At 43.3% G+C, this 27,147-nt stretch overlaps 1 protein-coding gene across 1 annotated transcript in view; it reads right to left on the bottom strand.

Moving 5' to 3' along the window:
• Positions 1-7,639: 7,639 nt before the first annotated feature.
• The window catches only part of TBC1D17 (TBC1 domain family member 17), a 35,657-nt gene continuing 16,149 nt past the window's right edge, over positions 7,640-27,147 (bottom strand). The window contains exons 8-13 of the mRNA XM_058859753.1: positions 26,242-26,349; positions 24,775-24,896; positions 19,052-19,147; positions 16,426-16,515; positions 11,178-11,278; positions 7,640-7,730 (exon numbers count right to left, since the gene is read on the bottom strand). Of these exons, the coding sequence (XP_058715736.1) occupies positions 11,257-11,278; positions 16,426-16,515; positions 19,052-19,147; positions 24,775-24,896; positions 26,242-26,349 (438 nt within the window). The 3' untranslated portion in view covers positions 7,640-7,730; positions 11,178-11,256. The remainder of the gene's footprint in view (positions 7,731-11,177; positions 11,279-16,425; positions 16,516-19,051; positions 19,148-24,774; positions 24,897-26,241; positions 26,350-27,147) is intronic.

Below are 27,147 nucleotides of genomic sequence, written 5' to 3'. Positions count from 1 at the left end.
CCAGACACAAATTCGGGATTTTCCTGGTTTTGGGAATTTTTTCCCATTTTTTGGGATTTTTTTCCCATTTTTTTGCGTTTTTTTCTCCCATTTTTGGTTTTTTTTTTTTCCCATTTTTTCATTGGTTTCCCAAATTTTGGGGGTTTTTTCCCAAATTTTTGTGATTTTTCCCCATTTTTGGGGTCCCCGAGCCCCTCCCAGACACAAATTTGGGATTTTCCTTCTTTTGGGAATTTTTTACCTTTTTTTTTGTATTTTTTCCCATTTTTAAGGATTTTTCTCCCATTTTTTTTGGTTTTTTTTCCCCATTTTTTCACTGTTTTTCCAAAATAATTGGGTTTTTTTCCCAAATTTTTGGGTTTTTTCCCCATTTTTGGTGTCCCTGAGCCCCTCCCAGACACAAATTCGGGATTTTCCTTTTTTTGGGATTTTTTCCCATTTTTTGAGATTTTTTCCCATTTTTTGGGGTTTTTTTCTCCCATTTTTGGCTTTTTTTCCCCATTTTTTCCCTGTTTTTCCCAAATTTTTTTGGTTTTTTCCCAAACTTTTGTGTTTTTTCCCCATTTTTGGGGTCCCTGAGCCCCTCCCAGACACAAATTCAGAATTTTCCTGGTTTTGGGATTTTTTCCCATTTTTTGGGATTTTTTTCCCTTTTTTTTTTGGTTTTTTTCTCCCATTTTTGGGTTTTTTTCCCCATTTTTTCACTGTTTTTCCCCAAATTTTTGGGTTTTTTCCCCATTTTTGGGGTCCCCGAGCCCCTCCCAGACACAAATTTGGGATTTTCCATTTTTTGGGATTTTTTTCCCATTTTTTTGGGGTTTTTTTCTCCCATTTTTTTGGGTTTTTTTCCCCATTTTTTCACTGTTTTTCCCAAATTTTTGGGGTTTTTTCCCAAATTTTTGGGTTTTTTCCCCATTTTTGGGTCCCTGAGCCCCTCCCAGACACAAATTCGGGATTTTCCTTTTTTTGGGAATCTTTTCCCATTTTTTGGGATTTTTTTCCCATTTTTTTGGTTTTTTTCTCCCATTTTTCTTTTTTTTCCCCATTTTTTCATTGTTTTTCCCAAAATTTTGGGTTTTTTTCCCAAATTTTTGGGTTTTTTCCCCATTTTTGGGGTGCCCGAGCCCCTCCCGGACACTAATTCAAGATTTTCCAATTTTTGGGATTTTTTCCCATTTTTTGGGATTTTTTTCCCATTTTTTTTGGTTTTTTTCCTCCCATTTTTGGGTTTTTTTCCCCATTTTTTCATTGTTTTTCCCAAAATTTTGGGATTTTTTCCCAAATTTTTGGGTTTTTTCCCCATTTTTGGGGTCCCTGAGCCCCTCCCGGACACAAATTCGGGATTTTCCTTTTTTTGGGAATTTTTTCCCATTTTTGGGGATTTTTTTCCCATTTTTTTGGGGTATTTTCCCCCCATTTTTTCTTTTTTCCCCATTTTTCCCTGTTTTTCCCAAATTTTTTGGGTCTTTTCCCAAATTTTTGGTTTTTTTCCCCATTTTTGGGGTCCCCGAGCCCCTCCCAGACACAAATTTGGGATTTTCCTGGTTTTGGGATTTTTTCCCATTTTTTGGGATTTTTTCCCTTTTTTTCGGGTTTTTTCTCCCATTTTTGGTTTTTTTTTCCCATTTTTTCACTGTTTTTCCCAAATTTTTTGGGTTTCTTTCCCAAATTTTTGGGTTTTTTCCCCATTTGTGTCTCCCAGACACAAATTTGGAGTTTTCCTTTTTTTTGGGAATTTTTTCCCTTTTTTTTTGGATTTTTTCCCAAATTTTTAGAGACTTTTCCCCCCATTTTTGGCGTTTTTTTTCTCCCATTTTTTGGATTTTTTTCCTCATTTTTTCACTGTTTTTCCCAAATTTTTGGTTTTTTTCCCCATTTTTGGGGTCCCTGAGCCCCTCCCAGACACAAATTCGGGATTTTCCTGGTTTTGGGAATTTTTTCCCATTTTTTAGGATTTTTTTCCCAATTTTTGGGCTTTTTTTCTCCCATTTTTGTTTTTTTTCCCATTTTTTCACTGTTTTTCCCAAATTTTTGGGATTTTTCCCAAATTTTTGGGTTTTTTCCCCATTTTTGGGGTCCCTGAGCCCCTCCCAGACACAAATTTGGGATTTTCCTGGTTTTGGGATTTTTTCCCATTTTTTAGGATTTTTTTCCCATTTTTTTGGGTTTTTTTCTCCCATTTTTGGGTTTTCTTCCCCATTTATTCACTGTTTTTCCCAAATTTTTGGTTTTTTTCCCAAATTTTTGGGTTTTTTCCCCATTTTTGGGGTCCCCGAGCCCCTCCCAGACACAAATTTGGGATTTTCCATTTTTTGGGATTTTTTCCCATTTTTTGGGATTTTTTTCCCATTTTTTTAGGATTTTTTTCTCCCTTTTTTTTTGTTTTTTTCCCATTTTTTCACTGTTTTTCCCAAATTATTGGGGTTTTTTCCCAAATTTTTGGGTTTTTTCCCCATTTTTGGGGTCCCTGAGCCCCTCCCAGACACAAATTCGGGATTTTCCTGGTTTTGGGATTTTTTCCCATTTTTTGGGATTTTTTTCCCATTTTTTTGGGTTTTTTCTCCCATTTTTTCTTTTTTTTCCCCATTTTTTCACTGGTTTTCCCAAATTTTTGGGGTTTTTTCCCAAATTTTTGGGTTTTTTCCCCATTTTTGGGGTCCCCGAGCCCCTCCCAGACACAAATTCGGGATTTTCCTGGTTTTGGGATTTTTTCCCATTTTTAGGGACTTTTTCCCCCATTTTTAGGAGTTTTTTTCTCCCATTTTTTGGATTTTTTTCCCCATTTTTTCACTGTTTTTCCAAAATTTTTTGGGTTTTTTTGCCCATTTTTGGGGTCCCTGAGCCCCTCCCAGACACGAATTTGGGGTTTTCCTTTTTTTGGGAATTTTTTCCCTTTTTTTTGTATTTTTTTCCCATTTTTTGGGATTTTTTTCCCATTTTTTTTGGTTTTTTTTCTCCCATTTTTGGGTTTTTTTTCCCATTTTTTCACTGTTTTTCCCAAATTTTTTGGGTTTTTTCCCAAATTTTCAGGTTTTTTCCCCATTTTTGGGGTCCCCGAGCCCATCCCAGACACAAATTCGGGATTTTCCTGGTTTTGGGAATTTTTTCCCATTTTTTAGGATTTTTCTCCCATTTTTTGCGGTTTTTTCTCCCATTTTTGTTTTTTTTTCCCCCATTTTTTCACAGTTTTTCCCAAATTTTTTGGGTTTTTTCCCAAATTTTTGGGTTTTTTCCCCATTTTTGGGGTGCCCGAGCCCCTCCCGGACACAAATTTGGGATTTTCCATTTTTTGGGATTTTTTCCCATTTTTTAGGATTTTTTGCCATTTTTTTGGGGTTTTTTTCTCCCATTTTTTTTTCCCCATTTTTTCACTGTTTTTCCCAAATTTTGGGGGTTTTTTCCCAAATTTTTGGTTTTTTTCCCCATTTTTGGGGTCCCTGAGCCCCTCCCAGACACAAATTTGGGATTTTCCTGGTTTTGGGATTTTTTTCCCATTTTTAAGGATTTTTCTCCCATTTTTGGGTTTTTTTCCCCATTTTTTCATTGTTTTCCCCAAATTTTTTGGGTTTTTTCCCAAATTTTTGGGTTTTTTCCCCATTTTTGGGGTGCCCGAGCCCCTCCCAGACACAAATTTGGGATTTTCCTGGTTTTGGGATTTTTTCCCATTTTTTAGGATTTTTTGCCATTTTTTTTCGGTTTTTTTCTCCCATTTTTTTTTCCCCATTTTTTCACAGTTTTTCCCAAATTTTTTGGGTTTTTTCCCAAATTTTTGGGTTTTTTCCCCATTTTTGGGGTGCCCGAGCCCCTCCCGGACACAAATTTGGGATTTTCCTGGTTTTGGGAATTTTTTCCCATTTTTTAGGATTTTTTTCCCATTTTTTTGGTTTTTTTTCTCCCATTTTTGGGTTTTTTTCCCCATTTTTTCACTGTTTTTCCCAAAATTTTGGGATTTTTTCCCAAATTTTTGGGTTTTTTACCCATTTTTGGGGTCCCCGAGCCCCTCCCAGACACAAATTTGGGATTTTCCATTTTTTGGGTTTTTTTCTCCCATTTTTGGGGTTTTTTCTCCCATTTTTGGGTTTTTTTCCCCATTTTTTCATTGTTTTTCCCAAATTTTTTTGGGTTTTTTTCCCAAATTTTTGGGTTTTTTCCCCAAATTTGGGGTCCCTGAGCCCCTCCCGGACACAAATTTGGGATTTTCCTTTTTTTGGGAATTTTTTCCCATTTTTTAGGATTTTTTTCCCATTTTTTTGGTTTTTTCCTCCACTTTTTTGGGGTTTTTTCCCCATTTTTTCACTGTTTTTCCCAAAATTTTGGGGTTTTTTCCCAAATTTTTGGGGTTTTTCCCCATTTTTGGGGTCCCCGAGCCCCTCCCAGACACAAATTTGGGATTTTCCATTTTTTGGGATTTTTTCCCCAATTTTTTGGGTTTTTTCTCCCATTTTTTTTGGGTATTTTTTCTCCCATTTTTCTTTTTTTTCCCCATTTTTTCACTGTTTTTCCCAAATTTTTGGGTTTTTTCCCAAATTTTTGGGTTTTTTCCCCATTTTTGGGGTCCCCGAGCCCCTCCCAGACACAAATTCGGGATTTTCCTGGTTTTGGGAATTTTTTCCCATTTTTTGGGATTTTTTCCCCATTTTTAGGGGGTTTTTTTCTCCCTTTTTTTTCCTTTTTTTCCCCATTTTTTCACTGTTTTTCCCAAATTTTTGGGTTTTTTCCCAAATTTTTGGGTTTTTTCCCCATTTTTGGGGTCCCCGAGCCCCTCCCAGACACAAATTCAGAATTTTCCTGGTTTTGGGAATTTTTTCCCATTTTTTGGGATTTTTTGCCCATTTTTTTTGGTTTTTTTCTCCCATTTTTGTTTTTTTTTCCCCTTTTTTCCATTGTTTTTCCCAAAATTTTGGGTTTTTTTCCCAAATTTTTTGGGTTTTTTCCCCATTTGTGTCTCCCAGACACAAATTTGGGATTTTCCTTTTTTTGGGAATTTTTTCCCTTTTTTTTTGGATTTTTTCTCAAATTTTTAGGGATTTTTTCCCCCATTTTTGGGGGTTTTTTTCTCCCATTTTTTTGATTTTTTCCCCATTTTTCCATTGGTTTTCCCAAATTTTTGGGTTTTTTCCCCATTTTTGGGGTCCCCGAGCCCCTCCCAGACACGAATTCGGGGTTTTCCTTTTTTTTGGGAATTTTTTCCCTTTTTTTTGTATTTTTTCCCATTTTTAAGGATTTTTTTCCCATTTTTTAGTTTTTTCCCCATTTTTTCACTGTTTTTCCCAAATTTTTGGGTTTTTTCCCAAATTTTTGGGTTTTTTTCCCCATTTTTGAGGTCCCCGAGCCCCTCCCAGACACAAATTTGGGATTTTCCATTTTTTGGGATTTTTTTCCCATTTTTTTGGGGTTTTTTTCTCCCATTTTTTTGTTTTTTTCCCCATTTTTTCCCTGTTTTTCCAAAATCTTTGGGTTTTTTCCCAAATTTTTGGGTTTTTTCCCCATTTTTGGGGTCCCTGAGCCCCTCCCAGACACAAATTCGGGATTTTCCTGGTTTTGGGATTTTTTCCCATTTTTTAGGATTCTTTTCCCATTTTTTTGGGGTTTTTTTTCCCATTTTTGGGTTTTTTTCCCCATTTTTTCACTGTTTTTTCCAAAATTTTGGGATTTTTTCCCAAATTTTTGGGTTTTTTCCCCATTTTTGGGGTCCCTGAGCCCCTCCCAGACACAAATTCGGGGTTTTCCTTTTCTTGGGATTTTTTCCTTTTTTTTTTATTTTTTTCCCCATTTTGGGGGCATTTTTTCCCATTTTTGGGGGTTTATTTTTCCCCACTTTTTGGGGATTTTTCCCCATTTTTGGATATTTTTCCCAATTTTTGCAGTTTTTCCCCCAAATTCGGGGTCCCCGAGCCCCTCCTGGACACAAATTTGGGTTTTTTCCCTTTTTTTTTTTTTTTCCCATTTTTGGGGTATTTTTTCCCATTTTTTTGGTGATTTTCACCCAAATTTTGTGATTTTCCCTCCAAAATTTTTGAGTTTCCACCCAAAGTTTTGGTTTTTTCACCCAAATATTTTGATTTTTCCCCCAAATTTTGATTTTTCCCCCCAAATTTTTGTGATTTCCCCCCCAATTTTGGGTTTTCCCCCCATATTTTGTGATTTTCCCTCAAATTTTTGGATTTTCCCCCCAAATTTTGAGTTTTTTCCCCCAATTTTTGCTATTTTTTCCAGTTTTTACAATTTTTTCCCAAAACTTTTCGTTTTTCACCCCAAGTTTTTGGATTTTCCACCAAATTTTTGGATTTTCTCCCAAAATTTTGTAATTTCCTCCCAATTTTTTGATTTTTCCCCCCAAATTTTGTGATTTCCCCCCAATTTTTGCAATTTCTTCCCAAATTTTGTTATTTTCACCCCAAATATTTGATTTTTCTCCCCAAATTTTTGGATTTTTCCCCCAAATTTTGAATTTTTCCCCCAATTTTTGAGTTTTTCCCCCCAATTTTCGCTATTTTCCCCCAATTTTCGCTTTTTTTTCCCCAAATTTTGATTTTTTCCCCCCAATTTTTGTTATTTTTTCCCAATTTTTGGGGTTTTTTTCCCCCAAATTTTTGGATTTTCCCCCCAAATTTTGAATTTTTCCCCCAATTTTTGAGTTTTTTCCCCCAATTTTCGCTTTTTTTTCCCCAAATTTTGAATTTTTACCCCAAATTTTCGCTATTTTTTCCCAATTTTTAGTGGTTTTTTCCCAAATTTTCGGATTTTCCCCCCAAATTTTAAATTTTTCCCCCCAATTTTGGTTTTTTCCCAAATTTTGAATTTTTCCCCCCAAATTTCGAGTTTTTCCCCCCAATTTTTGCTATTTTTTCCCAATTTTTGGTGTTTTTTTTTCACAAATTTTTGGATTTTTCCCCATTTTTTGCTATTTTTTCCCAATTTTGGGTTTTTTTCCCAAATTTTGAATTTTCCCCCCCAATTTTCGCTATTTTTTCCCAATTTTTGGGTTTTTTCCCCCAAATTTTTTGATTTTCCCCCAAATTTTGAATTTTTCCCCCCAATTTTTGCTATTTTTTCACAATTTTTGGGTTTTTCTCCCAAATTTTGAATTTTCCCCCCAAATTTTGAGTTTTTCCCCCCAATTTTTGCTTTTTTTTCCCAATTTTTGGGGTTTTTTCCCCCAAATTTTGAATTTTTCCCCCCAAATTTCGCTATTTTTTCCCAATTTTTGGTGGTTTTTTTCCCAAATTTTGAATTTTCCCCCCCAATTTTCGCTACTTTTTCCCAACTTTTGGGCTTTTTTCCCCCAAATTTTTGGATTTTCCCCCCAAATTTTGAATTTTTCCCCCCAATTTTTGCTATTTTCCCCCAATTTTCGCTTTTTTTTTCCCAAATTTTGAATTTTTCCCCCCAATTTTCGCTATTTTTTCCCAATTTTTGGGTTTTTTTCCCCCAAATTTTTGGATTTTCCCCCCAAATTTTGAGTTTTTCCCCCAAATTTTTCCACTTTTTCCCCAGATTTGGAGTTTTCCCCCCCAAATTTGGGATTTTTTCCCCCATTTTTTTGGTTTTTCTCCCCAAATTTTGCGATTTTTTTCCCAATTTCTCCCAATTTTTTCCCAAAATTTTGTTTTTTCCCCCCAAAAGTTGTGATTCTCACCCAGCAGGGGGCTCAGCCCGGGGTTCACCACTCGCACCAGTGCTCCCAGTTCTCCCAGTTTCCTCTTCAGCCCCGGCCCGAAATTCTCACCCTGGGAGGGAAACACCGAGAGAAATTTGGGATTTTCACCCAAAATTTGGGATTTTTACCCCAAATTTGTGTTTTTTCCCCAATATTTGTGATTTTTTTCCCAATTTTTAAGAATTTTTCCCCCCAAAATTTGGGATTTTTACCCCCAAAATTGGGATTTCCCCCCCCAGATTTGGGATTTTCCCCAAAATTTGGGATTTTCCCCCAAATTTGGGATTTTTCCCCAATATTTGGGATTTTTACCCCAAAATTTGGGATTTTTTTCCCAATTTTTAAGAATTTTTCCCCCCAAATTTGGGATTTTTCCTTAATTTTTGGGAATTTTCCCTCAATTTTTGGAATTTTCCCCCCAAATTTTGGGATTTTTACCCCCAAAATTGGGATTTCCCCCCCCAAATTTGGGATTTTTTCCCATTTCTGGGATTTTCCCCCAATTTTTGGGAATTTTCCCCCCTAAATTTGGGATTTTTCCCCAAAATTTGAGATTTTTTTCCCAATTTTTAAGAATTTTTCCCCCCAGATTTTGGGATTTTCCCCCAATTTTTGGGAATTTTCCCCCAAATTTGGGATTTTCCCCCAAAATTTGGGATTTTCCCCCAAATTCGGGATTTTTCCCCCAAATTTGGGATTTTTTTTCCCAATTCTTAAGAATTTTTCCCCCCAAATTTTGGGAATTTTTCCCCCCAAATTTGGGATTTTTCCTTAATTTTTGGGAGTTTTCCCTCAATTTTTAGGAATTTCCCGCAAAATTTTGGGATTTTTCCCCCCAAATTTGAGATTTTCCCCCCAAATTTGGGATTTTCCCTCAATTTTCGGAATTTTTCCCCAAATTTTGGGATTTTCCCCCAGTTTTTGGGATTTTCCCACCCAAATTTGGGATTTCTCCCAATTTTTGGGAATTTTTCCCCCAGATTTTGTGAATTTTTCCCCCCAAATTTGGGATTTTTTCCCAATTTTTGGGATTTTTCCCCAATATTTGGGATTTTTTTCCCCAATTTTTAAGAATTTTTCCCCCCAGTTTTTGGGATTTTTCCCCCCCCAAATTTCAGGATTTTCCCCCCCGATTTTTAGGATTTCTCCCCCAAAATTTTTTGGGATTTCCCCCCCGGATTTTTGGGATTTTCCCCCAAATTTCGGGATTTTTCTCCCCAAAATTCAGGATTTTCCCCCCAAATTTTGGGAATTTTTCCCCCCAAATTTTGGGATTTTCCCCCCCAAATTTTGGAATTCTCCCCCAAATTTTGGGATTTTCCCCCCGGATTTTTGGGATTTTCCCCCCAAATTTTGGGAATTTTCCCCCCGGATTTTTGGGATTTTCTCCCCAAATTTTGGGATTTTCCCCCCCAAAATTCAGGATTTTCCCCCCAAAATTCAGGATTTTCCCCCCAAATTTTGGGAATTTTCTCCCACAATTTTTGGGATTTTCCCCCCCGGATTTTTGGGATTTTCCCCCTGGATTTTTGGGATTTTTCCCCGCGGATTTTTGGGATTTTCCCCCCAAATTTTGGGAATTTTCCCCCCGGATTTTTGGGATTTTCCCCCCAAATTTAGGGGATTTTTCCCCCCAAAATTCAGGATTTTCTCCCCCAATTTTTGGGATTTTCCCCCCAAAATTCAGGAGTTTCCCCCCCAAATTTTGGGATTTTCCCCCCCAAATTTTGGGAATTTTCCCCCCGGATTTTTGGGATTTTCCCCCCCAAATTTTGGGAATTTTTCCCCCCAAATTTTGGGAATTTTTCCCCCCAAAATTCAGGATTTCCCCCCCCCCAAATTTTGGGAATTTTTCCCCCCAAATTTTGGGAATTTTTCCCCCCAAAATTCAGGATTTCCCCCCCCCCCCAAATTTTGGGAATTTTCCCCCCCAATTTTTGGGAATTTTCCCCCCGGATTTTTGGGATTTTTCCCCCAAAATTTCAGGATTTTCCCCCCCAAAATTCAGGATTTTCCCCCCCAAATTTTGTGATTTTCCCCCCCAAAATTCAGGATTTCCCCCCCAAATTTTGGGATTTTCCCCCCAAAATTTTGGGAATTTTCCCCCAAAATTCAGGATTTTTTCCCACAATTTTTGGGAATTTTCCCCCCCAAATTTTGGGAATTTTCCCCCCGGATTTTTGGGATTTTCTCCCCAAATTTTGGGAATTTTTTCCCCCCAAATTTTGGGAATATTTCCCCCCAAAATTCAGGATTTTCCCCCCAAAATTCAGGATTTTCCCCCAAAAATTTTGGGAATTTTCTCCCACAAATTTCGGGATTTTTCCCCGGATTTTTGGGGGATTTTCCCCCCAGATTTTGGGATTTTTCTCCCCGGATTTTTGGGATTTTCCCCCCAAAATTCAGAATTTCCCCCCCAAAATTCAGGATTTTCCCCCCCAAATTTTGGGATTTTCCCCCCCAAAATTCAGGATTTTCTCCCACAATTTTTGGGATTTTCCCCCCAAATTTTGGGGATTTTTCCCCAAAAATTTCAGGATTTTCCCTTCCCAAAATTCAGGATTTTCTCCCCAAATTTTGGGAATTTTCTCCCACAATTTTTGGGATTTTCCCCCTGGATTTTTGGAATTTTCCCCCCAAATTTTGGGATTTTCCCCCCGGATTTTTGGGATTTTCCCCCCCAAATTTTGGGAATTTTCCCCCCGGATTTTTGGGATTTTCCCCCCAAATTTTGGGAATTTTCCCCCCCAAAATTCAGGATTTTCCCCCCAAAAATTCAGGATTTTCTCCCCAAATTTTGGGAATTTTCTCCCACGATTTTTGGGATTTTTCCCCCGGATTTTTGGGAATTTTTCCCCCCAAATTTTTGGGATTTTCCCCCCAAAATTCAGGATTTTCCCCCCCAAAATTCAGGATTTTCTCCCACAATTTTGGGAATTTTCCCCCCCAAATTTTGGGAATTTTCCCCCCGGATTTTTGGGATTTTCCCCCCAAATTTTGGGAATTTTCCCCCCGGATTTTTGGGATTTTCTCCCCAAATTTTGGGAATTTTTCCCCCCAAAATTCAGGATTTTCCCCCCCAAAATTCAGGATTTTCTCCCCAAATTTTGGGAATTTTCTCCCACAATTTTTGGGATTTTCCTCCCGGATTTTGGGATTTTTCTCCCTGGATTTTTGGGATTTTCCCCCCGGATTTTTGGGATTTTCCCCCCAAATTTTGGGGATTTTTCCCCCCAAAATTCAGGATTTTCCCCCCAAATTTTGGGATTTTTCCCCGGATTTTTGGGGGATTTTCCCCCCAGATTTTGGGAATTTTCCCCCCGGATTTTTGGGATTTTCCCCCCAAATTTTGGGAATTTTCCCCCAAAATTCAGGATTTTCTCCCACAATTTTTGGGAATTTTCACCCCCAAATTTTGGGAATTTTCCCCCCGGATTTTTGGGATTTTCCCCAAAATTTTGGGAATTTTCCCCGCGGATTTTTGGAATTCTCCCCCAAATTTTGGGAATTTCCTCACCACCATCTCCATGAGGCTGCAGAAAGCCCAGAAAGCTTCGACCTCCTCGGGGCTGACGCTGAGCAGGGGGGTCAGGACCTCACTCATCCCCCTCACGTACCCTGAAGGACCCCAAAAAACCCCAAAATACCCCAAAATTAACATTTCCCCCAAAAAATCCCGATTTTTTACCCCAAAATCCCCATTTTCCCAAAAAAATCCCATTTTCCCCCAAAAAAATCCCATTTTTCTACATAAAAATCCATTTTTTCCATCCCAAAAATCCATTTTTTCACCCCAAAATCCCAATTTTCCACCCCAAAATCCCCCAAAATCCCCCCAAAATTAACATTTCCTCAAAAAAATCCCGATTTTTACCCCAAAATCCCCATTTTCCCAAAAAAATCCCATTTTCCCAAAAAAATCCCATTTTCCCCCAAAAAAATCTCATTTTTCTACAAAAAATCCATTTTTTTCATCCCAAAAATCCATTTTTTCACCCCAAAATCCCAATTTTCCACCCCAAAATCCCCCAAAATTAACATTTCCCAGAAAAATCCCGATTTTCTACCCAAAATCCCAATTTTCCACCCCAAAATCACCCAAAATCCCCCCAAAATTAACATTTCCCCAAAAAAATTCTGATTTTTTACCCCAAAATCCCATTTTCCCAAAAAAATCCCATTTTTCCCCCAAAAAATCTCATTTTTCTACACAAAAATCCATTTTTTTCATCCCAAAATCCCAATTTTCCACCCCCCAGGAACCCCAAAATTAACATTTCCCCCCAAAAATCCCAATTTTCCACCCCAAAATCACCCCAAAACACCCCAAAATTAACATTTCCCAAAAAAATCCCGATTTTCTACCCAAAATCCCAATTTTCCCAAAAAAATCCCATTTTTCCAACCCAAAATCCCCCAAAATCCCCCCAAAATTAACATTTCCCAAAAATATCCCGATTTTCTACCCAAAATCCCAATTTTCTACCCCAAAATCCCATTTTTCCAAAAAAAAATCTCATTTTTCTACACAAAAATCCATTTTTTCACCCCAAAAATCAAATTTTTCACCCCAAAATCCCCCAAAATCCCCCCAAAATTAACATTTCCCAAAAAAAAATCCCGATTTTCTACCCAAAATCCCAATTTTCCCAAAAAAATCCCAATTTTCCCAAAAAAATCTCATTTTTCTACATAAAAATCCATTTTTTCCATCCCAAAAATCCATTTTTTCACCCCAAAATCCCAATTTTCCACCCCAAAATCCCCCAAAATGCCCCCAAAATTAACATTTCCCAAAAAAAATTCTGATTTTTTACCCCAAAATCTCATTTTTCCCAAAAAAACCTCATTTTTCTACACAAAAATCCGGTTTTTCCCCACCAAAAATCCATTTTTTCACCCCAAAATCCCGATTTTCCACCCCAAAATCCCCCAAAATCCCCCAAAATTAACATTTCCCCCCAAAAAATCCGATTTTTTACCCCAAAATCCCCATTTTCCCAAAAAAATCCCATTTTTCCCCCAAAAATCTCCTTTCTCTACGTAAAAATCCATTTTTTTCCCCACCAAAAATCCATTTTTTCACCCCAAAATCCCAATTTTCTCCCCAAAATCCCATTTTCCCAAAAAAATCCCATTTTTCTACACAAAAAATCAATTTTTTCCCCCAAAAATCCCAATTTTCCACCCCAAAATCCCCCAAAATCCCCCCAAAATTAACATTTCCCAAAAAAATCCCGATTTTTTACCCCAAAATACCATTTTTTCCCAAAAAAAATCCCATTTTTCCCCCAAAAAAATCTCATTTTTCTACATAAAAATCCATTTTTTCCATCCCAAAAATCCATTTTTTCACCCCAAAATCCCAATTTTCCACCCCCCAGGAACCCCAAAATTAACATTTCCCCCCAGAAATCCCGATTTTCTACCCAAAATCCCAATTTTCCCCCCAAAATCCCAATTTTCCACCCCAAAATCCCCCAAAATCCCCCCAAAATTAACATTTCCCCCAAACAAATCCGATTTTTTACCCCAAAATCCCCATTTTCCCAAAAAAAATCCCATTTTTCCCCAAAAAATCTCATTTTTCTACACAAAAATCCATTTTTTTCATCCCAAAATCCCAATTTTCCACCCCCCAGGAACCCAAAAATTAACATTTCCCCCCAAAAATCCCAATTTTCCACCCCAAAATCCCCCAAAATCCCCCCAAAATTAACATTTCCCCAAAAAATCCCGATTTTTTACCCCAAAATCCCCATTTTCCCAAAAAAATCCCATTTTTCCCCAAGAAAATCTCATTTTTCTACACAAAAATCCATTTTTTTCACCCCAAAAATCCATTTTTTCACCCAAAAATCCCAATTTTCCACCCCAAAATCCCCCAAAATTAACATTTCCCAAAAAAATTCCAATTTTTTACCCCAAAATCCCCAAAAATTCCCAAAAAATTCCCCCCAAAAATTCCCAAAAATTCTCCAAAAATTCCCAAAAATATTCCCAAAAATCATCAAAAATTCCCAAAAATTCCCAAAAATATTCCCAAAAAATTCCCAAAAATTCCCCAAAAATTCCCCCCCAAAATTCCCAAAAATCATCAAAAAATTCTCTCAAAAATTCCAAAAACATTCCCAAAAAATTCCCAAAAATCATCAAAAAATTCCCCCCAAAATTCCAAAAAAATTCCCCAAAAATTTCCCAAAAATTCCCCAAAATTTCCCAAAAAAATCCCAAAAATCATCAAAAATTCCCCCCAAAATTCCAAAAATATTCCCAAAAAATTCCCAAAAAATTCCCAAAAAATTCCCAAAAAATTCCCCAAATTCCCAAAAATCCCTGAGATCGACGTGGACCCCTCAAATCCTTCAAAAATCCCCCAAAAATGCCAAAAATTCCCCCAAAAAATCCCCCAAAAATCCCAAAAAACACCCAAAAAATCCCAAAAAAATTCCAAAAAAATTCCCAAAAAATCCCTAAATATTCCCAAAAAATTCCCAAAATTCCCAAAAATTCCTGGAATTCCCCAAAACTCACCGAGGTCGAAGTTGAACATGCAGAAGGTCATGAGAACACCTCAAATCCCCCCAAAAATCCCAAAAAAAATCCCAAAAAATGCCAAAAATTCCCAAAAAAAATCCCAAAAAATTCCCAAAAAAATCCCCAAAAATTCCCAAAAATTCCCAAAATTCCCAAAAATTCCTGGAATTCCCCAAAACTCACCAAGGTCGAAGTTGAACATGCAGAAGGTCATGAGAACACCTCAAATCCCCAACAAAATCCCAAAAAAACCCCCCAAAAACCCCCAAAAAATTCCCAAAAAAACCCCAAAAAATTCCCAAAAAATCCCAAAAAATTCCCAAAAATTCCAAAAAAATTCCCAAAATTCCCCAAAATTCCTGGAATTCCCCAAAACTCACCGAGGTCGAAGTTGAACATGCAGAAGGTCATGAGAACACCTCGAATCCCCAACAAAATCCCCCAAAAAATCCCCAAAAAATTCCCCAAAAAATTCCCAAAAAAATCCCCAAAAAATCCCAAAAAATCCCAAAAAATTCCCAAAAAATTCCCAAAATTCCCAAAAATTCCTGGAATTCCCTGAAACTCACCGAGGTCGAAGTTGAACACGCAGAAGGTCATGAGGACACCTCAAATCCCCCTCAAAAATCCCCCAAAAATCCAAATAAAATAAAAAAAATTCCCAAAAAATTCCCAAAAAATTCCCAAAAAATTCCCAAAAATTCCCAAAAAATTCCCAAAATTCCCAAAAATTCCTGGAATTCCCCAAAACTCACCGAGGTCGAAGTTGAACATGCAGAAGGTCATGAGGGCACCTCAAATCCCCCCAAAAATCCCCCCCAAAATCCCCAAAAATGCCAAAAATTCCCCCAAAAAATCCCAAAAAATTCCCTAAAAATTCCCAAAAAAATCCCAAAAAATTCCCAAAAAATTCCCAAAATTCCCAAAAATTCCTGGAATTCCCCAAAACTCACCGAGGTCGAAGTTGAACATGCAGAAGGTCATGAGAACACCTCGAATCCCCCCAAAAATCCCCCCAAAAATCCAAATAAAATCCCAAAAAATTCCCAAAAAATTCCAAAAAATCCCAAAAAATTCCCAAAAAATTCCCAAAAAATTCCCAAAATTCCCAAAAATTCCCAAAATTCCCCAAAACTCACCGAGGTCGAAGTTGAACATGCAGAAGGTCATGAGAACACCTCAAATCCCCCCAAAAATCCCAAAAAAACCCCAAAAATTCAGAAAAAATTTTAAAATAATTCCCAAAAAATTCCCAAAAAATCCCTAAAAATTCCCAAAAAATTCCAAAAATTCCTGGAATTCCTGAAACTCATTGAGGTCGAAGTTGAACATGCAGAAGGTCATGAGAACACCTCAAATCCTCCCAAAAATCCCCCAAAAATCCAAATAAAATAAAAAAAATTCCCAAAAAATTCCCAAAAAATCCCTAAAAATTCCCCAAAATTCCCAAAAAATTCCCAAAATTCCCAAAAATTCCTGGAATTCCCCAAAACTCACCGAGGTCGAAGTTGAACATGCAGAAGGTCATGAGAACACCTCAAATCCCCAACAAAATCCCAAAAAAAATCCCCAAAAATTCCCCCAAAATTCCCAAAAAATCCCTAAAAATCCCCAAAAAATTCCCAAAAAATTCCCAAAAAATTCCCAAAATTCCCAAAAATTCCTGGAATTCCCCAAAACTCACCGAGGTCGAAGTTGAACATGCAGAAGGTCATGAGAACCCCTCAAATCCCCCCAAAAATCCCCCAAAAATCCAAATAAAATCAAAAAAAATTCCCAAAAAATTCCAAAAAATCCCAAAAAATTCCCAAAAAATTCCCAAAAAATTCCCAAAATTCCCCAAAATTCCCAAAATTCCCTGAAACTCACCGAGGTCGAAGTTGAACATGCAGAAGGTCATGAGGACACCTCAAATCCCCCCAAAAATCCCCCAAAAATCCAAATAAAATCAAAAAAAATTCCCAAAAAATTCCCCAAAAATTCCCAAAAAATCCCAAAAAATTCCCAAAAAATTCCCAAAATTCCCCAAAATTCCTGGAATTGCCCAAAACTCACCGAGGTCGAAGTTGAACATGCAGAAGGTCATGAGGGCACCTCAAATCCCCCCAAAAATCCCCCAAAAATCCAAATAAAATCCAAGAAAATCCCAAAAAATTCCCAAAAAATCCCAAAAAATTCCCAAAAATTCCCAAAATTCCCAAAAATTCCCAAAATTCCCCAAAACTCACCGAGGTCGAAGTTGAACATGCAGAAGGTCATGAGAACATCGCGGAGCAGCGAGGGGGGAACCGAGGGGGGGCTCCGGGCCAGGTCCCGCTCTGGGGGGGAGATTTGGGGGAATTTTTGGGAATTTTGGGGAATTTTGGGAATTTTGGGAATCTTGGAAAATTCTGGAAAATTTTGGGGAATTTTGGGGAATTTTTTTTTTTTATTTTTGGGGATTTTTTTTTTGATTTTTGAGAATTTTGGGAGAATTTTGGGGGATTTTTGGGAATTTTTGGGGCATTTTTGGGAATTTTTGGGCGGATTTTGGGGAATTTTGGGGATTTGGGGGAGATTTTGGGGAGATTTTGGGAGGATTTTGGGAATTTTGGGAATTTTGTGGGATTTTTGTGGGATTTTTGGGAATTTTGGAGGCATTTTTGGGAGTTTTGGGAGATTTTGGGGAATTTCTGGGGGGTTTTGGGGAATTTTGGGGAATTTTTGGGGATTTTTGGGAATTTTGTGGGATTTTTTTGATTTTTGGGGATTTTTTTTTATTTTTGAGAATTTTGGGGGAATTTTGGGGGAATTTTGGAATTTTTTTGATGATTTTTGGGATTTTGGGGGATTTGGGGGAATTTTGGGGGGATTTTTGGGAATTTTTGGGGCAGATTTTGGGGAATTTTGGGGATTTGGGGGAGATTTTGGGAATTTTGGAGAATATTTGGGAATTTTGTGGGATTTTTGGGGAATTTTTGGGAATTTTGGAGGCATTTTTGGGAGTTTTGGGAGATTTTGGGGAATTTCTGGGAGAATTTTGGGGATTTTTTGGGGATTTTGGGGCATTTTAGGAATTTTTGGGGCATTTTTGGGAATTTTTGGGCGGATTTTGGGGAAGTTTGGGAATTTTGGGGGAATTTGGGGGGGATTTTCAGGGATTTTGGGGGAGTTTTGGGAATTTTCGGGGATTTCTGGGGATTTTGGGGAATTTTGGGGGGATTTTTGGGAGATTCTGGAGGAATTTTGGGAGACTTTGGGCAATTTTGGGGAATTTTTTTGATTTTTGGAGAATTTTTTTGATTTGGGGGATTTTTTTTATTTTTGAGAATTTTGGGGAATTTTGGGGGATTTTTGGAATTTTTTTGATGATTTTTGGGATTTTGGGGGATTTTGGGGCATTTTTGGGAATTTTTGGGCGGATTTTGGGGAATTTTGGGAATTTTGGGGAGATTTAGGAGAGATTTTGGGAGGATTTTGGGAATTTGGGGGATTTTGGGGGAATTTTGGGAATTTTGGAGGCATTTTTGGGAGTTTTGGGAGATTTTGGGGAATTTCTGGGGGGTTTTGGGGAATTTTTGGGGATTTTGGGGCATTTTAGGAATTTTTGGGGCATTTTTGGGAATTTTTGGGCGGATTTTGGGGAATTTTGGTGATTTGGGGGAGATTTTGGGAGGATTTTGGGAATTTTGGGGAATTTTTGGGGAAGTTTGGGAATTTTGGGGGAATTTTGGGGGGATTTTCAGGGATTTTGGGGGAGTTTTGGGAATTTTCGGGGATTTCTGGGGATTTTGGGGAATTTTGGGGGGATTTTTGGGAGATTCTGGAGGAATTTTGGGAGATTTTGGGCAATTTTGGGGAATTTTTTTGATTTTTGGAGAATTTTTTTGATTTTGGGGGATTTTTTTTTATTTTTAAGAATTTTGGGGGATTTTTGGAATTTTTTGGATGATTTTTGGGATTTTGGAGGATTTTGGGGCATTTTTGGGAATTTTTGGGCGGATTTTGGGGAATTTTGGGGATTTGGGGGAGATTTTGGGGAGATTTTGGGAGGATTTTGGGAACTTCAGGGATTTTGGGGGAATTTTTGGGAATTTTTGGTGGATTTTGGGAATTTTGGGGATATTTTGGGAATTTTTGGGAATTTTGGGGGGATTTTTGGGGTATTTTGAGGATTTTTGGGGGATTTTTGGGGACATTTGGGGACATTTAGGGAGATTTTGGGATATTTTGGGGACATTGGGAACAATTTTGGGGCAGTTTTGGGTAAATTTGGGGTCACTTTGGGGTCATTTTTTGGGTCAGTTTTGGGGTAATTTTGGGATAATTTTGGGTCAGTTTTGGGGTCAGTTTCGGGGTAATTTGGGGTCAGTTTCAGGGTCAGTTTTGGGGCAATTTTGGGGTGATTTTGCCTCAGTTTTGGGGTAATTTTGGGTGAGTTTTGGGGTAATTTTGGGGCAATTTTGGGGAAATTTTGGGGTAATTTTGGGTCACTTTTGGGGTAATTTTTGGGGCAATTTTGGGTCAGTTTTGGGGCATTTTTGGGGCAATTTTGGGGCAATTTTGGGTCAGTTTTGGGGTCATTTTTGGGGTAATTTTGGGTCACTTTTGGGATAATTTTGGGTCACTTTTGGGGCAATTTTGGGGTAATTTTGGGTCACTTTTGGGGTAATTTTGGGTCAGTTTTGGGGGCAATTTTGGGGTAATTTTGGGTCACTTTTGGGGTAATTTTGGGTCACTTTTGGGGCAATTTTGGGCCAGTTTTGGGGTAATTTTGGGTCAGTTTTGGGGACAATTTTGGGGTAATTTTGGGTCAGTTTTGGGGTAATTTTGGGTGAGTTTTGGGGTAATTTGGGGTCGGTTTTGGGCTCTCACCCAGCTGTTCCTGGTACCCCCCTCAGGATTTTGTTCCTCCGCAGCTGCCCCGGGCTCAGCGAGCGCCACTGGAGCTTCATCCGGAAATAATCATCCCTGGAACCCCAAAAACAGCCAAAAAACGTCTCTGGAACCCCAAAAACTGCTCTGGAACCCCAAAAAACAGCCAAAAAATGTACCTGGAACCCCAAAAACTGCTCTGGAACCCCAAAAAAACTGCTCAGGAACCCCAAAAACTGCCAAAAAATGTACCTGGGACCCCAAAAAACTGCTCAGAAACCCCCAAAACTGCTCTGGAACCCCAAAAAACTGCTCTAGAACCCCCAAAACAGCCAAAAACCGTCCCTGGAACCCCAAAAAACTGCTCAGGAACCCCAAAAACAGCCAAAAAATTTCTCTGGGACCCCAAAAAACTGCTCTGGAACCCCAAAACAGCCAAAAAATGTATCGGGGACCCCAAAAAACTGCTCAGGAACCCCAAAAACTGCCAAAAAACGTCTCTGGGACCCCAAAAACTGCTCAGAAACCCCAAAAAACAGCCAAAAAACTGCTCAGGAACCCCAAAAAAAGCCAAAAAATGTCTCTGGAACCCCAAAAAACTGCCCTGGAACCCCCAAAACAGCCAAAAAATGTCTCTGGGACCCCAAAAACTGCTCTGGAACCCCAAAAACGGCCAAAAAATGTCTCTGGAACCCCAAAAACAGCCAAAAAATGTATCTGGGACCCCAAAAACTGCTCTGGAACCCCAAAAAAAGCCAAAAAATGTCTCTGGAACCCCAAAAACTGCCCTGGAACCCCAAAAACAGCCAAAAAATGTCTCTGGGACCCCAAAAAACTGCTCAGGAACCCCAAAAACTGCCCTGGAACCCCAAAAACAGCCAAAAAACTGCTCAGGAACCCCAAAAACTGCTCAGGAACCCCAAAAACTGCTCAGGAACCCCAAAAACTGCTCTGGAACCCCAAAAACGGCCAAAAAATGTCTCTGGAACCCCAAAAACAGCCAAAAAATGTATCTGGGACCCCAAAAACTGCTCTGGAACCCCAAAAAAAGCCAAAAAATGTACCTGGAACCCCAAAAAACTGCTCAGGAACCCCAAAAACAGCCAAAAAATGTCTCTGGAACCCCAAAAACTGCTCAGGAACCCCAAAAACTGCTCTGGAACCCCAAAAAAAGCCAAAAAATGTCTCTGGAACCCCAAAAACAGCCAAAAAATGTCTCTGGGACCCTAAAAACTGCCCTGGAACCCCGAAACAGCCAAAAAACGTCTCTGGGACCCCAAAAACTGCTCTGGAACCCCAAAAACAGCCAAAAAACGTCTCTGGAACCCCAAAAAACTGCTTTGGAACCCCCAAAAAACTGCTCAAAACCAATGCAAAAACCACCCCAAATGCACATTTGGGCACCCCAAACCCCCCAAAATCACTCCAAACCCCATTTAGGACCCCCCAAAACCCCCCAAATCCCCCTTAGGACCCCCCAAACCCCCCCAAATCACCCCAAGCCCCATTTAGGACCCCCCAAATCTCCCCAAATTCCCCTTAGGACCCCCCAAACACCCCCCAAACCCCCTTTAGGACCCCCCAAAACCCCCTTAGAACCCTCCAAATCTCCCCCAAACTCCCCCAAACCCCCCCAAAACCCCCTTAGGACCCCCCAAACCCCCCAAAACCCCCTCCTAGGACCCCCCAAACCCCCTTAGGACCCCCCCAAATCTCCCCCAAACCCCCCTTAGGACCCCCCAAACCCCCTTTAGGACCCCCCAAATCTCCCCAAACCCCCCCAAACCCCCCCAAAACCCCCTTAGGACCCCCCAAAATCTCCCCAAACCCCCTTTAGGACCCCCCAAACCCCTCCCAGCCCCCCCAAACCCCCCCAAACCCCCCCAAATCCCCCTTAGGACCCCCCAAAATCACCCCAAACTCCATTTAGGACCCCCCCAACCCCCTCCCCACCCCCCCAAACCCCCTCAAAACCTCCCCAAACCCCCCCAAATCCCCCCCAAAACCCCATTTAGAACCCCCCAAATCCTCCCAAACCCCCCCAAAACCTACTTAGGACCCCCCAAATCTCCCCAAAACCTCCCCAAAATCACCCCAAGCCCCATTTAGGACCCCCCAAACCCCCCAAAACCTACTTAGGACCCCCAAAATCCCCAAGCCCCATTTAGGACCCCCCAATCTCCCTTAGGATCCCCCAAAATCTCCCCAAACCCTCCTTAGGACCCCCCAAACCCCTCCCAGCCCCCCCAAATCTCCCCCAAACCCCCCCAAACCCCTCCCAGCCCCCCCAAAACCCTCTTTAGGACCCCCCAAAATCACCCCAAACCCCAAACCCCCTTTAGGACCCCCCAAACCCCCTTTAGGACCCCCCAAATCTCCCCCAAAATCCACCCAAACCCCCCTTAGGATGCCCCAAAATCTCCCCAAACCCCCTTTAGGACCCCCCAAACCTCCCCCAGCCCCCCCAAACCCCCTTTAGGACCCCCCAAACTCCCCCAAAATCCCCCCAAAACCCATTTAGGACCCCCCAAACCCTCCCAAATCCCCCCAAAATCCCCCCAAAACCCCCTTAGGACCCCCCAAACCCTCCCAAATCCCCCCAAAATCACCCCAAAGCCCCCCCAGCCCCCTCAAAACCCCCTTAGGACCCCCCAAAATCACCCCAAACCCCCTTTAGGACCCCCCAAATCCCCCCAAAACCCATTTAGGACCCCCCAAATCTCCCCCAAACCCCCCAACCCCCCCCAAATCCCCCTTAGGACCCCCCCAAATCTGCCCCAAACCCCCCCAAACCCCCCTTAGGATGCCCCAAAATCTCCCCAAACCCCCTTAGGACCCCCCAAACTCCCCCAAAATCCCCTCAAAACCCCCTTAGGACCCCCCAAACCCTCCCAAACCCCCCTTAGGACCCCCCCAAACCCCTCCCAGCCCCCCCAAACCCCCTTCAGGACCCCCCAAACTCCCTCAAAATCACCCCAACCCCCCTTTAGGACCCTACCAGCCCCTCCCAGCCCCCCCCAAACCCCCTTTAGGACCCCCCAAACCCCCCCAAAATCACCCCAAACCCCCTTTAGGACACCCCAAACCCCCCCAGCCCCCCCAAACCACCCCTTAGGACCCCCCAAACCCTCCCAAATCCCCCCAAACTCCCCCAAAACCCCCCAAAACCCCCTTAGGACCCCCCAAACCCCTCCCAGCCCCCCCAAACCCCCTTTAGGACCCCCCAAACCCTCCCAAATCCCCCCAAAATCACCCCAAAGCCCCCCCAGCCCCCCCAAAACCCCTGTAGGACCCCCCAAAATCACCCCAAACCCCCTTTAGGACCCCCCAAACCCTCCCAAATCCCCCAAAAATCCCCCCAAAACCCCCTTAGAACCCCCCAAATTTCCCCAAAACCTCCCCAAATCCCCCCAAAACCCATTTAGGACCCCCCCAAAATCACCCCAACCCCCCTTTAGGACCCCCCAAACCCTCCCAAATCCCCCCAAAATCACCCCAAAACCCCCTTAGGACCCCCCAAAATCTCCCCAAAACCCTCCCCTAGGACCCCCCAAAACCCCCTTAGGATCCCCCAAACCCCCTTTAGGACCCCCAAACCCCCTTTAGGACCCCCCAAACCCCCTTTAGGACCCCCCAAACCCTCCCAAATCCCCCCAAAATCACCCCAAAACCCCCTTAGGACCCCCCAAAATCTCCCCAAACCCCCTTTAGGACCCCCCAAAACCCCTCCCAGCCCCCCCAAAACCCCATTAGGACCCCCCAAAATCACCCCAAACCCCCCCAAACCCCCCTTAGGACCCCCCAAACCCTCCCAAATCCCCCCAAAATCACCCCAAAGCCCCCCCAGCCCCCTCAAAACCCCTTTAGGACCCCCCAAAATCACCCCAAACCCCCCTTAGGACCCCCCAAACCCCTCCCAGCCCCCCCAAATCTCCCCCAAACCCCCCCAAACCCCCCCAAAACCCCCTTAGGACCCCCCAAACCCCTCCCAGCCCCCCCAAAACCCCTTTAGGACCCCCCAAACCCTCCCAAATCCCCCCAAAATCACCCCAAAGCCCCCCCAGCCCCCTCAAAACCCCTTTAGGACCCCCCAAAATCACCTCAAACCCCCTTTAGGACCCCCCAAACTCCCCCAAAATCCCCCCAAAACCCATTTAGGACCCCCTAAACCCTCCCAAATCCCCCCAAAATCCCCCCAAAACCCCCTTAGGACCCCCCAAACCCCCCCAAACCCCCCCAAAACCCCCCAAACCCCCCTTAGGACCCCCCAAAATTACCCCAAACCCCATTTAGGACCCCCCAAACCCCCTTAGGACCCCCCCAAATCTGCCCCAAACCCCCCCAAACCCCCCTTAGGACCCCCCAAATCCCCCCAAAATCCCCCAAACCCCATTTAGGACCCCCCAAACTCCCCAAAACCCCTCCTAGGACCCCTCAAAACCCCCCAAAATCACCCCAAACCCCCTTTAGGACCCCCCAAACCCCCCTTAGGACCCCCCAAACCCTCCCAAATCCCCCCAAACCCCCCCAAAGCCCCCTTAGGACCCCCCAAAATCACCCCAAACCCCCTTTAGGACACCCCCAAACCCCTCCCAGCCCCCCCAAAACCCCTTTAGGACCCCCCAAATCTCCCCAAAATCACCCCAAACCCCCTTTAGGACCCCCCAAATCTCCCCCAAGGCCCCCCAAACCCCCCTTAGGACGCCCCAAACCCCCTTTAGGACCCCCCCAAATCTCCCCCAAACCCCCCCAAATCCCCCTTAGGACCCCTCAAATCTCCACCAAATCCCCCCCTAGGACCCCCCAAAATCACCCCAAACCCCCTTTAGAACCCCCAACTCCTCCCAAACCCATTTAGGACCCCCCAAATCCCCCCAAAACCTCCCCAAGCCCCCCCAAAATCACCCCAAACCCCCCTTAGGACCCCCCCAAACCCCTCCCAGCCCCCCCAAATCCCCTTTAGGACCCCCCAAACTCCCCCAAAATCCCCCCAAACCCCCCTTAGGACCCCCCAAACCCTCCCAAATCCCCCCAAAAACTACTTAGGACCCCCCAAAATCACCCCAAACTCCCCCAAATCCCCCTTAGGACCCCCCAAACCCCCCCCAGACCCCCCAAACCCCCTTTAGGGCCCCCCAAACCCCCCGCAGCCTCCTCAAACCCCCTTTAGGACCCCCCAAATCTCCCCCAAACCCCCCCAAATCCCCCCGAAACCCCCTTAGGATCCCCCAAACCCCCCAAACCCCCTTTAGGACCCCCCAAACCCCTCCCAGCCCCCCCAAACCCCCCCAAACCCCCCCAAATCCCCCTTAGGACCCCCCAAAATCACCCCAAACCCCCCTTAGGACCCCCCCAAACCCCCCCAAACCCCCTTTAGGACCCCCAAACCCCTCCCAGCCCCCCCAAATCTCCCCCAAACCCCCCCAAACCCCTCCCAGCCCCCCCAAATCTCCCCCAAACCCCCCCAAACCCCTCCCAGCCCCCCCAAAACCCCCTTAGGACCCCCCAAAATCTCCCCAAACCCCCCTTAGGACCCCCCAAACCTCCCCCAGCCCCCCCAAAACCCATTTAGGACCCCCCAAACCCTCCCAAATCCCCCCAAAACCCCCCAAACCCCCCTTAGGACCCCCCAAACCCTCCCAAATCCCCCCAAATCCCCCCCAAAACCCCCCCGAGGACCCCCCAAAACCCCCCCAGCCCCTCCCCCCCCCCTCCCCTCTCACCTCTGGCCTTTGGGGGTCCCCGGGGCGATTTTGGGGCTCCCCGGGGGTCTCTGGGGGTCCCCCCCCGGTTCCAGCCCCAGCAGGAGCCGCCAGCCCCGAGCCCGAACCTCGGAGCTCAAACCCTGGAGCGGACGGACAGACGGACACGGAGGGAAATTGGGGGGATTTGGGGGGATTTGGGGGGATTTTGGGGGGATTTTGGGGGATTTTTGGGGATTTTGGGGGGATTTGGGGGATTTTGGGGGAAATTTGGGGGATTTTGGGGGAGATTTTGGGGGATTTTTGTGGATTTTGGGGATTTTTGGGGATTTTGGGGGAGATTTTTGGGGATTTTTGTGGATTTTTGTGGATTTTTGGGGATTTTGGGGGGATTTTGGGGGGATTTTGGGGGGATTTTGGGGATTTTGGGGGATTTTTGGGGATTTTTGGCGATTTTTGGGGATTTTTGGGGATTTTGGGGGGATTTTTGGGGGATTTTGGGGGAAATTTGGGGGATTTGGGGGGATTTAGGGGGAGATTTTGGGGGATTTTGGGGGGATTTGGGGGGGATTTGGGGGATTTGGGGGATTTGGGGGGAAATTTGGGGATTTTGGGGGATTTTGGGGGATTATGGGGAAATTTGGGGGGATTTTGGGGGATTTTTGGGGATTTTGGGGGGATTTTGGGGGGGATTTGGGGAGATTTCGGGGGATTTGGGGGAATTTTGGGGGATTTTGGGGGGATTTGGGGGGGATTTGGGGGATTTGGGGGGATTTGGGGGGAAATTTGGGGATTTGGGGGGAGATGTTTGGGGATTTTTGGCGATTTTTGGGGACTTGGGGGGACTTGGGGGGGATTTGGGGAGATTTTGGGGGGATTTAGGGGGAGATTTTGGGGAGATTTTTGGGGATTTTGGGAAGATTTTGGGGTAATTTTGGGAATTTTGGGGGATTTTGGGGGATTTATGGGGAGATTTAGGGGGAGATTTGGGGGATTTGGGGAGATTTTGGGGGGATTTGGGGGGGGAATTTTGGGAATTTTGGGGGATTATGGGAGGATTTGGGGAGATTTTGGGGGATTTTGGGGAATTTTGGGGGATTTGAGGGGAGATTTTGGGGGATTTTGAGGGGATTTTGGGGGAGATTTGGGGCATTTTTGGAGAGATTTGGGGGATTTTGGGGTCATTTGGGGGAGATTTGAGGGATTTTGGGGATATTTGGGGTCATTTGGGGGAGCTTTAAAGGATTTTAGGGATGTTTGGGGACGTTTTGGGGAGATTTTGGGGGATTTTGGGGCCATTTGGGGGAGATTTGGGATAGTTTGGGGGGGATTTAGGGAATTTGGAGGTCACGTGGGGACATTTTGGGGACCTTTTAGGACTTTTGGTGACATTTTGGGAATATTTGGGGACATTTGGGGTGGCTGAGAAGGTTTTGGGGTCAATTTTGGGCTCAATTTTGGGGTCCCACCCCTGGCCCCGCCCCTCACCCCGCGGAAGATTCGCTCCCGCAGCACTTCCGGGTCCAGGCCACGCCCCCAATCCGCGCCAGCCAATGGCGAGCCCCGAACCGGGGAGGGGCGGGGCCCCAACGTCACCTGAAAGGGGCGGGGCCGATTAAGCCACGCCCACAGCGAAATCCCGCCCCCAAATATCGCGAGATCTCCGAAATCGCCCAAAACCTCCCCAAATCCACCTCAAAACCCCCAAAATCTCCTCAAAACTTCCCCAAATTTCCCTTAAAACTCCCAAAATCCCCCCAAACCTCCCCAAATCCCCCAAACCCCTCCCATACCTCCCCAAACTGCCCCAAAACTGCCCCAAATCCCCCCAAACCCTCCCAAACCTCCCCAAAATCCCCCAAAATCGCCCCAACCCCCCCAAACCTCCCCCAAGCCCCCCCCAAACCTCCCCAAAACCCCCCAAAATCGCCCCAAATCCCCTTCAAAACCCCTCAAACCTCCCCAAATCCCCCCAAGATTTCCTTCAAAACCCCCAAACCCCTCCCAAACCTCCCCAAAACCCCTTTAAATGCCCCAAAACCTCCCCAAATCCCCCCAAAATCGCCTTCAAAACCCCCCAAAACCTCCCCAAAATCCCTCCCAACTCCCCCTAAACCTCCCCAAAACTGCCACAAATCCCCCAAAATCCCCTTCAGAACCCCAAAAACCTCCCCAAAATCCCCCCAAAACCCCTTTAAATACCCCAAAACTTCCCAAAATCCCCCCAAAACCTCCTAAAAATCCACCAAACTCCCCCAAAACCCCCCAAACCTCCCCAAAACCCCCCAAAACCTCCCCAAATCCCCCCAAACTCCCCAAAACCCCCCAAACCTCCCCAAATCCCCCCAAAACCTCCCCAAATCCCCCCAAACTCCCCAAAACCTCCCCAAACCT

This window comes from Poecile atricapillus, chromosome 30, assembly GCF_030490865.1.
Source record: "Poecile atricapillus isolate bPoeAtr1 chromosome 30, bPoeAtr1.hap1, whole genome shotgun sequence".
NCBI classification, from domain to species: Eukaryota; Metazoa; Chordata; class Aves; order Passeriformes; family Paridae; genus Poecile; species Poecile atricapillus.
Note: the sequence above shows the minus strand (reverse complement) of the source record. Positions and strands in the feature narration are given on the sequence as shown.